The sequence below is a fragment of the Miscanthus floridulus genome, unplaced genomic scaffold (assembly GCF_019320115.1).
Source record: "Miscanthus floridulus cultivar M001 unplaced genomic scaffold, ASM1932011v1 fs_13_1_2, whole genome shotgun sequence".
NCBI lineage: Eukaryota > Viridiplantae > Streptophyta > Magnoliopsida > Poales > Poaceae > Miscanthus > Miscanthus floridulus.
The window spans coordinates 27,796-42,321 of NW_027096258.1; the positions used below are offsets into that span (position 1 = coordinate 27,796).

The 14,526-nt window shown below is 47.9% G+C and overlaps 1 protein-coding gene across 1 annotated transcript; it reads right to left on the minus strand.

Annotated features, from left to right (window-relative positions):
* Nucleotides 1–1,375: 1,375 nt before the first annotated feature.
* LOC136530463 (alpha-galactosidase-like) lies at nt 1,376–4,448 on the minus strand. Its single transcript, XM_066523196.1, has 14 exons — nt 4,128–4,448; nt 3,964–4,025; nt 3,776–3,832; nt 3,618–3,652; nt 3,419–3,522; nt 3,182–3,257; nt 3,034–3,092; nt 2,839–2,904; nt 2,664–2,747; nt 2,464–2,528; nt 2,265–2,347; nt 2,051–2,141; nt 1,726–1,919; nt 1,376–1,620 (listed from the first exon to the last, which is right to left on the minus strand). The coding sequence occupies exons 1-14, from the start codon at nt 4,304–4,306 to the stop codon at nt 1,519–1,521; spliced, it is 1,257 nt and encodes a 418-aa protein (XP_066379293.1). The 5' UTR covers nt 4,307–4,448; the 3' UTR covers nt 1,376–1,518.
* Between the last annotated feature and the right edge of the window lie 10,078 nt (nt 4,449–14,526).

The following is a 14,526-nucleotide window of genomic DNA, read 5'->3' on the forward strand; positions in this document are numbered from 1 at the left end:
AACGAGTTCCATGCGCCGCGTCGACCTTTGCGCCGGCGTGCCTCCATTCGTCCAAGCAAAACCCATGTTGCAAGAGTATGTAGTGTTTCAGATGTTTCATCTTGATGTTGCAAAAGTAGATCGGAATGTTGCATGTGTTGTAGTGGTTATACACGTATGTTTCAAGTGTATGTTCCAAATGTTTCATCTCGTTTTCTAGACGTACGTTTGCAAGTGCTTCATCCGGATGTTGCATATGTTTTTACACATATGAAGTGTTTTCAGGTGTTTTTTTCGAGTGTTTCATACGCATGTTTCGTACATATGTTGCAAGTGTTTTCATCTTGATGTTTCAAAAGTAGATATGATGTTACAGCTAGTGTTTCAGATGCATTTTTCATGTGTTTCATCTGCCTTCAGACGTATGTTGTAAGTGTTGCATCCAGATGTTTCAAAAGTAGATCGGACGTTGCATCTCTTTCTTTAATTTTCTCTTGCCTCACCGTCGCCTCGGTGTCTCCTCCTCCTACTACTACTCCTCCTCCGCCCGGCTCGCCCCTTCCTCCTCATTTAGATGCAGGCGTAGCCACCTGCTATAGTCACATGTTGTAGCTGCTAGCCGCATGCACATGCGTGAGAAGCAGAGGGGGCGCGAGCGCGAACTCCCCACGTGTAGTCGGGCGGCGCGGATCCCGCAGATCCCGCGTAGACGGACGCGGGATACATGTGCACAGAGAAAGATGGAGTGCAAGCGCGGACATCCAGACAGCAGCACGCTGAATTTCAGAATATTATTTGAACTGGGCGTCGGGCGTAGGGACACCAAACCGACATGTGGCGGATCCAACTCATGAGGTTAGGAGGGGCTCTTTCTTCTTCTCCTACCTTCCATCCCTTACCTTCTTCTTCATTCTTCCTAAAAAATCAAGGAGGGGCTAAGAGGGGGCTCCATTGTCCGAGCCGGCGGGCGGTAGGGGGGGGGGCTTGAGCCCCGCCCACCCCACCGCTAGATCCGCCACGTAGCCGTGCACGCGCCAATACGCGCGATGCAATCCTTTTGGTTTGGATGAGAAACCTGTCTGGGCCAGTGCGGTGGATTTCGGTTCCCAGTTGGGCTGGGCCGCGTTTTGCTCTCCATTGGTTCGCTAGAGCCTGCCGACAGGCCACCATGAGGGCCCGGTATCTCAGTTGAGTCGAGAGCATCTTACCCCAAGAGGAAAAACACACACACGGCACGGTAAAAGGAACAAGAAACATTCTTCGGTGATTGATTCCATAATTCCACGTGTATGCAAATTGCAATTATCAACATATCATGTGCAAACTGATCAACCTGTGCAAACTTGAAAACTACCAATTAGAACCACTGGATCAACATCTAGTGGTCCTGATTGGTAATTTCTAAGTTTACATAGGTTAGCTGATTTACACCTGCCATTGCAATTAGCCTGCAGTACAAATGAATCGCTTGGTATGGTATCAACCAGTGGTAATGTCGTCGCCGTGTCGCCTGCCGCATGCGGCGTGGTGTAGTGTCGTTCACCGGATGTGGATCCTGGGCTTGAGCACGAACATCCTGCACGAGTGCGGCGCGACGTCGAAGCTCATCTTGTCCGTGAACGTGGCGTCCAGCGTCTCGTGCTGTCCGACACACAACAACGACAACGACACCCGAGTCAGTGTCAGTCAAGGCTCGCTGGTTCGCTGACCGATTCGCCAATGCGTATGCTCAGCGCTTTTACGTACCAGCCACAGGTCCCTGCCCTCGACGGGCGTGCCGGCGGGGAGGCCGATGTCGTCCCAGTGCGCGGTGATGGTGACCTCGTCCTTGGCGTGCCGGTTCAGGAGCACCACCGCCGTCCGGTACTCGGAGAGCGGCGCCGCCCAGATCTCGCTGCTGCCCTCCATCCGAACCTTCTTCCCCTGCACGCCCAGCGGATCTGCGCGCAGTCGCGACGCCGCATGCCCAAACAGAACGGAAACAGTCCATCGCCAGCCGTCAGTAAACAACTGAACACAGGCGCTGAAACTGGGAATGCTGCTGGTCAGTGGTCACGCTCGAAGCGCTCACCTTGGTTGACGGCGATCACCTCCTTGTTGGCCAGGATGTCGTACGTCTCCTGCGACATGTGCCTCACGTCGCAGCCGATGAGGAGTGGCGCCTGCACACACTCATTGGAACGGCCCGGACATGTTCAGACAAGATCTCTAACTGGCCCCAAATGCTCTGTCTGTACTGTACCAAGATGCAGAAAGAGAGCAGGTATGTGCGCCTGCAGTCGTACCTTGGAGATCGCCCAGAGGCTGAAGTGCACGATGTACTCGCTGTTCGTCATGCCCCCGTTGCCCACCTCCAGCATGTCCGGATCTGCAAAACCACCGGAGTATGTATATATAATTACAAGGCGAGAGGCCATCTAGTATATGAACATGAAACGCCTCGTCGGAATTAGGATCCGGCAACTGATGATGTAATGTACAGACCGTTCCAGCCGCCGGGGCGAGCGTACTCCGACCACACCTCGTTCTGGTCCGCCGTGGCGATCATGCTGGAAGAACGCCGGTAACAACAGGTATCGTATCCTCTCAGTGAAGCAAACAAACAAATCTGGACAGGACAACGGCAAAACAATCTGGACTGGACAGACAAGAAACTAACTAAAGTCAGTCAGAGATGTTGTGACCTGTCCCAAGTGTCGGCGATGTCGTTGGTGGTCCTCCAGCTGTTGCCGTAGGCCGCCCCCCACTTCGCCGGGTGCATGTCGCCCCTAGCGATCGATCCCCGGCAAGGCGAGAGGCCGCATGAGTCACGAAACCGAGCATGGCGATCAAGAGACGTCTGATTAGTGATTACCGTACCATTCGCTGAGCGAGAAGTAGATCGGCCACCCCACCTTCATCAGCGCTCTGCTCATCTCCGGGTACCTGTTCACGTGCCACAAAACCTGTCAGTGTCAGGTACATTTACTCGGCTGCCTACAGTTCCTTCCTCAGACAGTCACACGTTGGAGATGGACAGGGAGGGGCTCAGGGAAGGGCATGCGTGAGCCTGACCTCTCCAGCGGCTTGAGGTCGCCGTTGTTGCAGTTGTCGTACTTGAGGTAATCCACTCCCTGCGTGCGTGGACACAGCCAATGAACAGGTCGCAAATCACACATGATCTTCGTCTTCCCTTGAAAAAAAACAATGCCTTTTAACTCACCCATGCCGCGAAGGTCTTGGCGTCCTGCTCCTCGTGCCCGAGGGACCCGGGCTGGGCCTTGGCGCAGGTCTGGAACCTGCAGAGCAATTTGTTAGAGTCTTACAGACGGAGATGGTGGTGGACTGGTGGTGAAAAACAAGTGCCGGCCTGCCGGGGCAAGCAAGCTGTTCGTTCCCCCCGGGTTCGTTAATGAATGGCCTGGGCAAGCAGAAGCAGAAGCTGGGTTGCCAATCTCACCCGGCGTCGGAGTAGATCCCGAGCTTGAGCCCCTTGCTGTGGACGTAATCCGCCAGCGCCTTGATCCCGTGCGGGAACGTCTTGGTGTTGGCCACCAGATTGCCCTGCAATGGCCGGAGCAGGTGCTCACTGCTTAGCACCAATTGTTATTCAGTTCAGTTAAGTTCAGACTTGAAGTTGAAGCATCGGTTGTACGTACCTTAGCATCACGTTGTGGCTCTGCCCAGCAATCATCTGATAGAGAAAGAGGAATAACACGTAAAATAAACCAGTTCAATTAAGAATTATTTTTTATCCTTCCGAAAGAAAAGGTAATCAAGAATAAACCGAGAGGCTAGAGCGAGTGAGCTGGCGCACCGACGATGACGTATCTGTAGCCGAGAGCGGCGAGGCCGGTGGACACGAGTGCGTCCGCTGAGGACCATCAAGGCATGGGCGGCAACCGAGAAAGAAAGAAACAGATAAGAGAGCAAGCCCATCATCAGCTGCTTTATTCAGCAAGCAAGCTCGACAGCTAGAACGAAACTGAAGAACAGAAGACGTACCGGTCTCCCTGATGACCACCTCGCCGTTGCCGTCGCACTGGAAGTGGTTCCAGCTGTTCCACCTGCGGTCGGTCAGAAATCAGACCAACACACACGCCCGCGCAGCCAGACACTTGCAAGATCTCATCACGCAAGGAAAAAACCCCAAAAGAATGTTACCCTACCCCATGGGAGGGGCCGAGCCGAGGCCATTGGCCAGCATGCTCCGCCGGTGCGCCTCCTCCACTTGCACCACCTTGCCCCCCGCCACGGCGCCGGCGACGCAAGCCACGACCGCCGCCACCGCTGCCACCACCAGCAGTGCTAGCCTTGCCGGCGACGAACCACCACCACCACCCGCCATTGCTCCTATCACTCCACTTGTGCTTCTTTTTGTCTCGGATCGGACTCTGACGTCTGACCGCTGCTCCTGCCTTGGTGGATCAACACCGTCGCTATTTTATAGCCTCACGATGATTGTAGTTGTTCGACTTTGTTGCCGGTGCACATCTTTTCTTCTTCTTTTTCCAGCGCGGATGCGGACGGATGTGTCGCGTTCGTCTTGTCGGAGATGGGCACCGGAGCACAGAAGCGCCCAGAAGGCCAGACTGCTTCTCATTACGTGGTTGGGCGCCAGAGGGTACACGTGCGCACTTAAGCAGTCCTGGGCCCACTGGGCGTGGACGACAGGCCGCACGAGCGCGGGCAGGCCGGCCTGTCAGCCGGACGAGCCACCGTGCCGGTCCGCCAGGGTTGGCCCACCAGAGAAGCCGAATGGAATCGATCGACCGATGATTCGCGATTGGCCAATCCGAATATACAATCAACGTTATTGACTTTACTGATTTATCGTTATCCAGAGGACCGTCAGCATGTTCGTTTGGCCGTGGTTTATCGTAAATGATTGTAAATTTTTACTTGAAATAATATTTTTCTCTTACACAAATCAACCAGCAGTACTTCTTCACGAACCAGCAACGATACGAACTAGCCAACCGAACAGACTGCGTGGTGTAGACATACTATGTTCTAGTAGAGCATTAGTAGGTTGGTTAACTTTAATTAAATATATATACACATATTATTAATATTTATTATGGCACTGTTAAATAAATATGTTAAAAGGTAAAATTTCTCTCCATCTATTTTTTTTATCAGGCCTTTTCTTAACTAACTTTATGAACGTAGAATCCATCCTAGACACATCTACACCCCTATTATTTTTTTAGGGTACCCTACTATTTTATTACATGATAAATATATGGGTTTCTTAAGGTAACTTGAATAGGAATCCTAACCAAAATAGACTCATTTACGAGGCTTCTTGCCTAGAATAGGAATCCTACTCGAAACAGAAATAGAAAAGGAAATAAAAGTAGAAAGTAAGCAAATATAAATTAGACAAATCTATTTTTTTATGATCACGGGAATTGGTCTTCGTCATCGTGTGCATCACAGCTCACAGTTTAGCTTTTGCGGCCAGTTCAACGCCTGTTAATTAAGAGCAAAAAAAATTCTTCATCTTATGTTGTTCGTCTAATTCGACTCTGATGATTTCTCCTTCCTTTGTATTTTTCTGAGGCTATATGGACGATTTTTCTGAGCGTTAACTTATGTCGTCGTTTTTTCATCTAGGCAGAATCCTGAACGGACTCACGTCCAATTTACTTTCTCATCAGACCATTTTTTTTATCGAACTCATGTTCATTTTGCTCTTATTGTTGTTTTCCATGGAGACCGATTTTTTATTTTGTTTCTTACGATCATACATGCCAATTTTTCAGTTTTGTTTTTCATAATTTTTGAACCATTTTTATCCTATTCCAACAAATATAATAAGTGTCAAAAACTTATCACAGTGAACGGACTCTTTCCTAAGTACCAAAGATTCCTACCACACTAAGTTGGTGATGTATTTTTGTCCGATTAGAAATAAAACTTATCACAGTGAAACTTGGTTCTGTCCATGGTCCAACTTATCAAACAGCAGCGAATTAAGGTCTTACGATATTTGTTGTCCAAACCAGCCTAAATAAATTTATGTATCTCTATGGAGCGCAATATCCAAAATAGTCACCACATATAAAGAAAGATCAATTCTTGGTATGTTGATAAATATCTAACTTGATACAAGCTAGAACAACTCGTATCGAGCGATGATACGGAGTCCTACTACTATACGTATCCAGTTGCAACACACGGACACGTTTGCTAGTCTATATCTATATCTCAATCTCCGCTACCTATTGCTGGCCCTGTTCGGCTTACCTTATAATCCGTACTATTCAACTTGTTTTTTCAGCCGGAACAATATTTTTCTCTCACAACAATTTAAACCAGAACAGTGTTTTCCAACAAATTCAGCCAAGTTTCGTCAAGCCGAATAGCCAATTCTATCTGATCCACAGAGATCACGTCATCAACTTATGTGGACCATCCGACTCTTACGCTCATATACGTCCATCCGTACATCTGAGCCGGCCACCACAAGAGGACCGCCGCCCTCATCTCCCCAAGCGAGCTGTAGAATCGACGCCTCACGCGCCTGCCCTTCTCTGTCCTCTCCCGTACTGCTTCCCCTTCCTCTCTCCCCTACTGTTTCCCCTTGTCCACCGACTCGTGGAATCAATGTCTCGATGGCCACCACACGCCGCCCTACTTCTTTCGATCGGTCTGCCAGCTACCTGAAACGTACATGCAAATAAGCAAATTGCAATGCTTATTTTCCTCTTCCCTATAAAACAGGCCTAGGGTCTTCGTGATGGCAAATCATTAGGGCACGTACAGCGCGTCGATTGAAGTCGTCTATGTACCGTATTTTTTGCAAAAAAGTCCCTCGTGACCTGGGAGCCGGGCGAGCTCGTCGTCTCGCGAGGCGACGACCAGGGCTCGTGCTCCCAAGCTCCAACCGACGAGTGAGGTTGCGTTGTACAAGGCCATTGACTCAAAGCGACGAGCCGTGGATCCGGCTGCGGCGCGCGGAGAAGCTGTGCGCCAAAATCGCCCTTCGTTTCCTCATCTTCTTCCCCCGAGTGATCTAAATTTGAGCACGGCGACGGCGGCAAGAAAGACAAAGGCATGGCCTGAGCAGGAAACTCGGCGACGGCGGCGGCGGCGGCGGTAGCAGCGTGCAGGGCTCGCCGCCGTCTCCGCTAGTCCTGCACCATGGCCTTCTTCAAGTCCTCCTCGTCCCATGCGCGTCATCTTGCTGCTTGGCCGGGGGTGTCGGGCGAGCGCCTTCCATCCATCGGCGAAACCACTGCTCCACCCCCCTGTCCGAGAGAAAAATGTTAAGGGCCTGTTTGGAATGCTGGAATGCAAAACGAAGGAATAGAAAAAAACGTAGGAATAGAGTAGAGAAAAAGTCGAAAATTATAGGATTTGAAAACACAGGAATAAAAACTTTGGGGTGTTTGGATCACAGGAAAACAAAAATGTCACATGTACCCAAGAAACAAAGCTTTCATGGTTGAAAGCTTGAGAAAATATTGTAGGAATTTTTCCCTTGTGTTTCCTTGGATGCTTTTTTCCCTATGTTTTGTGAAGCAAGGTTAGCCTTTCCTTTGAAAAGGAATGTAACATTCCTTTGTTCCAAACACCAAGTGGAGGAAACTTTCCTATGAAATTCAATCATTTGTTTTTCCTTTGAAAATCCTCAATTCCAAACAAGCCCTAATAGTATGCTTGGCTGAAGATAGCTACTGCTGTTCCATGGTCGCAAGAGCCGCTGTTCCATGGTCGCTGTTTCAGGAATTGGGGAGGGTTTCCTGGGTGCTGTGAACTGCACTTGGTTGTACAATTTGTTGTTGCAGTAATTGTCCTTCTCAAATTTGTTCTTGAAGTAATTATCCAAAAAAGATTGTTCTTGCAGTAATTCACAAGATAAACCTGTATTGGTAATTGTTGGACTGTTAGAATAATAATAAGATGTAATTTTGTCTCGAAGTTTCGGTTAGAATAATAATATATAAGATGCAATTCTCAACGTAGCTGTGAATCCATTATCAATCAAATAGCAACACAATGGTATACAAAATGATATTCATGAATGATCTTGGCTACATGCAAAGCATTAAACAGTTTGCAGACGACTCCTTGTCTGTGGGTTGTACGATCTGTCTTTTTAACCGTCTGTACATCAGATTCGAGCCTCCTACAGACAACCTCCTGTGGGTTGTACATGCCCTTATACAATCAATGTACACCGGTTTAATGCAGACTTGCGGTTCGGACGTCAGGAGCAAGGGCGGCTATTCGGTACCCTGACCACTGAGCATCTACTCTCCAGCTCCGTCATGTAGCCCGAATTTTTTACTATTTGGCTCTTTTTTTTTGAAAGTTTCTCACAAATAGACCCCTAGCGAAAAGAATTCAGAAAATGGACCCTTGGCTCGGCGCCAGAGTGACTGGCGCCGAGCTCGGCGTCACACTGGCGCCGAGCTCCTGGGCACGGGGCAATGGCCTGTCAGGGGGCTTGGCGCCAGAGTGACTAGCGCCGCGCTCGGCGCCGTAGATCTTGGCGCCGAGCTCGGCGCCAGTCACTCTGACGTCGAGCCCCTGCATTTAACCCCAGCCCAACCTTCTTCCCCAAGCGTTTTCCCTCTTCTTTCTCCCCCCTCTCGGGTTTTTCTCTTCCCACTCCACCCTACCTCACGAATCGACACATTGGACCTTGAAAACATTGATTTGATCCGTAGATCTTCGAGAGCAAGGTATACTCGCTCACCTCCTTGTTTTTTTTCGCATCGATTCGGTATATATTAGTCGGATTTTTGAACCTAAGAATCGTCATCACTTAGGATTTCATTGTATCCCTCAATATATGTATTATACAACCGTAGGTTGATTCCAAGGCGTGAAAAAAAGCTAGCAAACCAAGTCGCATGTAGTTATGTTATGGGTTCATTGTTGTGGATGAAATGAGAAACCCTAGGTTTAGGGTTTAATGTTAACTGCTTTCGGTTCTTAGAACGAAATTGGTTGTATTGTATTTATGGTTCTCATTGATATTTATTTGTGATGTTTTGATTTATGTTTGTTAAATTACATCCGTTTTGTTAGATGCAAGAAATGTTTCGGGAGGAGTTTTGGCGAAAACGGGGTCGTCCTCGAGAATTATACCCCGACGCGTCTAGCAAAGATGCTCCCGTCCCTCCTGACATTTCTGTCCCTAACTGTGACTGTGGTTTACCGGCCCATGTTTTTCAATCGAAACATCCAGACACAGTCACCCGTTGCTTCTACACATGTAGTCGGTTTAATGTAAGAAATTGTTTGTACTATCCTTTTTCTTTATTTGTTTAAGTATGGTACTAATATTTTGTTAGAATCTCGTTGTGTAGGACCATGAGAGGTGCTTTTTCTTTTAGTGGATCGATGGTGCAGACAAGTTTGATCATAGGTACCTCTTTTTCGATGATTGGTTTAGAGGGAGACATCCACGTGAGCACTTCAAGCGGTGGGTTCCACACCCCCTAACCCTCCGGCAATGACGGCTAAGGAGAAGCACCTAGTCGTAGTTAGACGACTCGAGGAACCTCCTCTGTGCGATTGCGGAGACCGAGCTGTGATAAACTCTGAGAATACGTTGGAGTTTGTGTGTCCAAACAAGCATGAAGTAAGTGCAAAGTGTATGTGTTAAAATCTTGAGCTATATGTGTTCATGTACTAATATCTCATTATTTAGGTGTATTCAATGGCGAAGTGTCGTTTCAAGGAGTGGTTGTTTGATCCTAAGAACCAATGGCTGGAAGAACCGCGGAGGGTTAAGGAAAAGAAGAAAGAACGGGTACCTCCTGTCATGTGCGAATGTGGTGTAAAATCCAACTATGACCTAGTCCCTTCGAAGCTTAGAATAGGCCATTATTGCGGCCATATGATTGAGTATGATGAGGTTCGTTATTTTTCTGGTAAACATGAAATCGTATTTTATTTGTTTTGCTAAGACATATATGATATAATATTTCTTTTGAACAGAGCACTAGGAAATGCAGTTGGGAATGTTATGATGTTCAAGATATGTTCTTGGATGAACTGAAGAAGAGGCAACTAATTGCACGGAAGAGGGGATATGGACCTGACTACATCAACCTATTCGTTAAACATCACAAAGAAAAGATGCGTGAGTTTGCTAGACAGCGCGGTATTTGTAACCCGATCGATGTTGGGCTAAACAAATGGGGATTGGAGAGGCGGATGACGTTAGAGGAGGAGAGGGCAAGGAATGAGGCAAGGGAGGAGACAAGAGTATAGATGCAGGTCTTGAACGAGCATGTTGCTACATTATGTGCCAGTGAGTGCTTGAAAACCTTTTTTCGTTGTCTGGTTTTAAATGTAATATAATCGCGTTGCTAACTGATTGTATTTTATACATGAAGGGATTGGTTGCAGCGGGGAACATGTTGCAGAGGTGGCTCATGCAAGGTATGAGGAGAAGAAGTTAGATGGCCATAGATCACGAGCTGGTCGCACCGTTCAATCATCGATTGTGTTGTGTGATGATGGAGACGAGGATGAGGACGACACTGGCAGACTGAGTGAGCTCATTGCTCTAGCAGAGGCGGGCATACAGGCGCAGGAGGCTGATGACGACACTGGAAGACTGAGCGAGCTCATCGCTCTAGCAGAGGTGGACATTCAGGCACAAGAGGCTGACGACGACACTGGTAGACTGAGCGAGCTAATCGCTCTAGCAGAGGCAGGCTTATAGGAAGAGGAGGATGACGACGCGTTCTTTACTTAGGCCGCAGCGGCCGCAAATGAAGCGGAGGCCGCTTACTACAAGCGACAGGCAGGTCAGAGCAACGCAATTGAGCCTAGCCACAGCAATAGGGTTGTAGTAGAGGACTGGTACTCGGATGATGAGTTGCTTACTCAGTACGTTTCAGACTGAGGATTTGGAAGTGCATTTGCCCCTATATCTACTGTCGGCATGTAGTTGTAGTATTAATATGTTGTGTAATGTGGTATAGTATCAAACTTTTCATTATGTGGTTGTTTTCATTATCAATGGTCTTAATATTCCGCTTAATGATACGGACGTATTTAAATTTGAACACGTGCTGCAAAAACACTTAACGACGTACGTCAAAAGTCTATGTTTATTGTCTAAAAAGCATAGATTCGTTCACTGTTGCTTGGTAATCCTAGATTCTTCTACAAAGCGTGTGTACAATATTTCCTGGATTATACACGTAATAAATTTATAGTTAATCTGTGTACTACATTTGTGCCTTTGTACAAGTGTAGTATGATTAAAGGTTCACGCAAAAAATTCGCAAGATACGGTCTTGTATTAGGAGCATCCACAGTTACAAACAGAGACATCAATATATATTCCAAACATTTAATCATCCAACGAGCATAATGCAACCACAACGAATATCACAACCAACATAATATGTCATGCAAAGTCCAAATAGTCCACAATGTCCATACAGTCCCGAATAGTTACAGAAAAGTAAATACAAAATTCACAATAGTTCATAGTAACACCTACCACGTCCCTTACTGTCTCCTACTCTTGCCCCTACCCTTATGACCCAGAGTGCTGGTGCCTGGAGTGTAAGGGTCACGCGGACGGCGTCGCCTAGTGCCTAGAGACGGTGTAGGATGAGTCGATGGAGCGTCATGGAGCTGAGAGGGCCCAAGCTCATCGTGCCTCTTGTCCATGTCATCGTCGTCGTCCTCCTCCTCGTCCTCGTCCCCATCCCCTGTAGCTGCTTGACTAGAGGAACCCAAGGCTCCTCTACCTGCGGAAGGATCGTACACGTCATGCGTCGTGTTTGTCCTGCAACCACAACGACCAGCCGCACGGCGTAGACGATGTGACAGCCTCTGTTGTACAAAACTATGTTAACTGAAAGAATATAATGTATTAATGATATGTTTGAAAGAATATTTTAAATCTTACGTCTAGGAAGCCAAGTATGTAGTCGTCATTGACTCTCGGCCGAACGCGCTCGATCTCTTCAACTGAGCATTTCAGTGTATTGCCCTGCAACAAAGTTTTCAATAATAAGACTTCTGAACGCCTAATGTATTGTTATGTAACTCAACGTAACAAAATAAGGCAATTGGCTTACCACTCTGTCCAAGATCGGTCCTGCCTCCACCTGCCTTCCTACACGAGTGGACTGGTCGTACGCCGTGTCTTCATCGTCGGAGGACTCGATGTCAGCGTAGTCAGTTTTGGTCCACTGTAGCCTGAGCCTACATCGTGTCGAACGCTGGTACCAAGCTTGGTATCGCCTGAACTCACGGTTCGTGTGTGGCTCGTTGTTATCGTCCACGTTGTCGTGCATCTCCTCTCATTCCTCAATGTAGGACTGGTGGTGCCTCTCCTAGTCAAAAATCTTCTTGTTCCTTTGATGATCCAACCTACACGTATGTCATCGTTACATTAATCCACGTACGTGGCACCATATTATAAGAAATGGACCATCATCATAAGACATTTGAAATATCAAAACACTTACTTGTGTAAGTCAACGCCAGTCTAGAACAGAGGCATAGGCCAAAGCTGTCTCACTCCAAATTAGCGTGCAACCCTATCTGGCAGGTGGTACTCGACAGCATAGAAGCAGATTAGAGGGCACCTCATCCTATAGAAGTAGTCGTCGGCCCCACAGACGTTGCTCAGCTGAAAAGGAAGTGTGTCCTCTCCACCATACGGCTCCCACTCCACCTGCAACATGTCCAAATAAGATGTTAGATGGTATACTAATCCTTTTCAAAACAGCATGGAAAATAAAATTTACTTACACTAGACGCCGTCAGTGAATCTAGCTCGTTCGTGTACTCAATGTATGCCCGGTCTATCCTCATGTGCGAAACCCTGACCTAGTCCCAAAGGTACGCCCACGTCAGCTGGCGACTTGGAGGCTGACCTTGGAACCACTCACGATGAGCCAGAACCTCTGGACGACCAACTGGAAACCGAGCCCACATCCACAGCTGTAATAGGTATACGCATCCACCAAGTGACGGGTTCACCGTAGACCGACGACACCCCTCGCACAGCTACCAGTATAGAAAACACAAGACTGCAGAGCCCCAGCTGTACTGACCCGCCTGGTCCCAGTCACTAAGGCAGTGGATCCACATCTAGGATGCATTGTCACCCGTGGCATCGGGAAAGAGAACGCAAGCAAAAAGGTGTAGGATCCACGCCCAGCAGTAGTACCCAACCATCTCCTCATCTGCCTCCTCGGGGCACTGTGCGAACTCTGCACGTAGCCATGAGATGGGAACTCCAGAAGTGCGAGCCCCTTGCTCGCCAAGCTCACGCCCAAGGAAGGCCTCCACTCGTGCTCTCCAGCCCTCTAACCTGCACTGCCCAGTGACTGGGTTCCCATGAATCCTTAGGCCTAGCATCTTCTGGCAGTCCTGAAGTGAGACTGTCATCTCCCCGAAAGGTAGGTGGAAGCTGTGAGTCTCTGGCCGCCACCTATATTTAAGACCAAACAAGATTACTTGTCAAAAAGTCAATCGCATGAACAAATGGCCATGAATAGAGGCAATGATTCACTTTAATACCTGTCTACCAACGCAGTTATCGCCGCTGAGTTAAACTTGGGCAACCCACGACGAACCTGAAAGGAGATGACATCCAGGTCAGCTCTTTGTAGGAAAGGAGTGTACCTATCGTCGTACCGAATATCCAAGAACCCACTGTAGGTCCTAGAACGAAGGTGCGGAAGGTCCTGCATCGAATAAAACATAGTCACATGTTACTTCACGAACATATGTACGAATAAAACTTATAGATTATTACCTGCCCCAGCGCAACGAGACGTCCTCGGTGGGTCTCCTCGTATGTCGGGTCGAGCAGGTGGAATTGCTCCATCCTACAAAAAAGTGAATGAATTAGAATTGCAATGTACAATGAAACATGAACTTATAAATGTATAAGTAATTGACACAAATACAAGCATAAATTGAGACATGCATATTTAAATATATGAATAAGACAAATATAAAATAATACTATAAACCAATAGTCCTACCTCACTAATCTGCCAACGGTAACTTTGTGAGTTGTGGCCAAGTCTACCGCACTTGCCGCACTCGTACTACTCGGGATCAGTAACAAATGGAGTTCCTCTCCCACGCCTAGTTCTTCTGGGTATCTGATCCATAACCATCCTATGCCTCATCCTCTGCCTTGATCCACGCTTGTTCTAACGGTAAGCTAGATCTGCAATGTACTTTGGCCCATCATATGGAGGCCACTCTCCAGGGTCCCAGAAAGGCACGAAGCGGGGGCTCCATGTGTTCACAAGCATGTTGATACTGAACTCGTGAGGTATCCTCCTCTCGATATTATAGTTGCGATGTCTAGCTGCTGCCACCAAATGAGAACATACAAAGTGGTATTGTCTTGGTTTACCACAAGTGCACTTGAAATCTTGGAGGACAACCACATGTATCCTCGACTCTCGGACCTCGCTGTCGGACGTTGTACCGCCCCTATGCTTGACCTAATAAGTCCCTGTGGCATGGTCAAAGCATACAACCTCATGTGTGCCAGCCCTTTCTCTTGCCTTCTCTAGGTGTGCCTTTGGTTTCAGAGCCCATATCTAT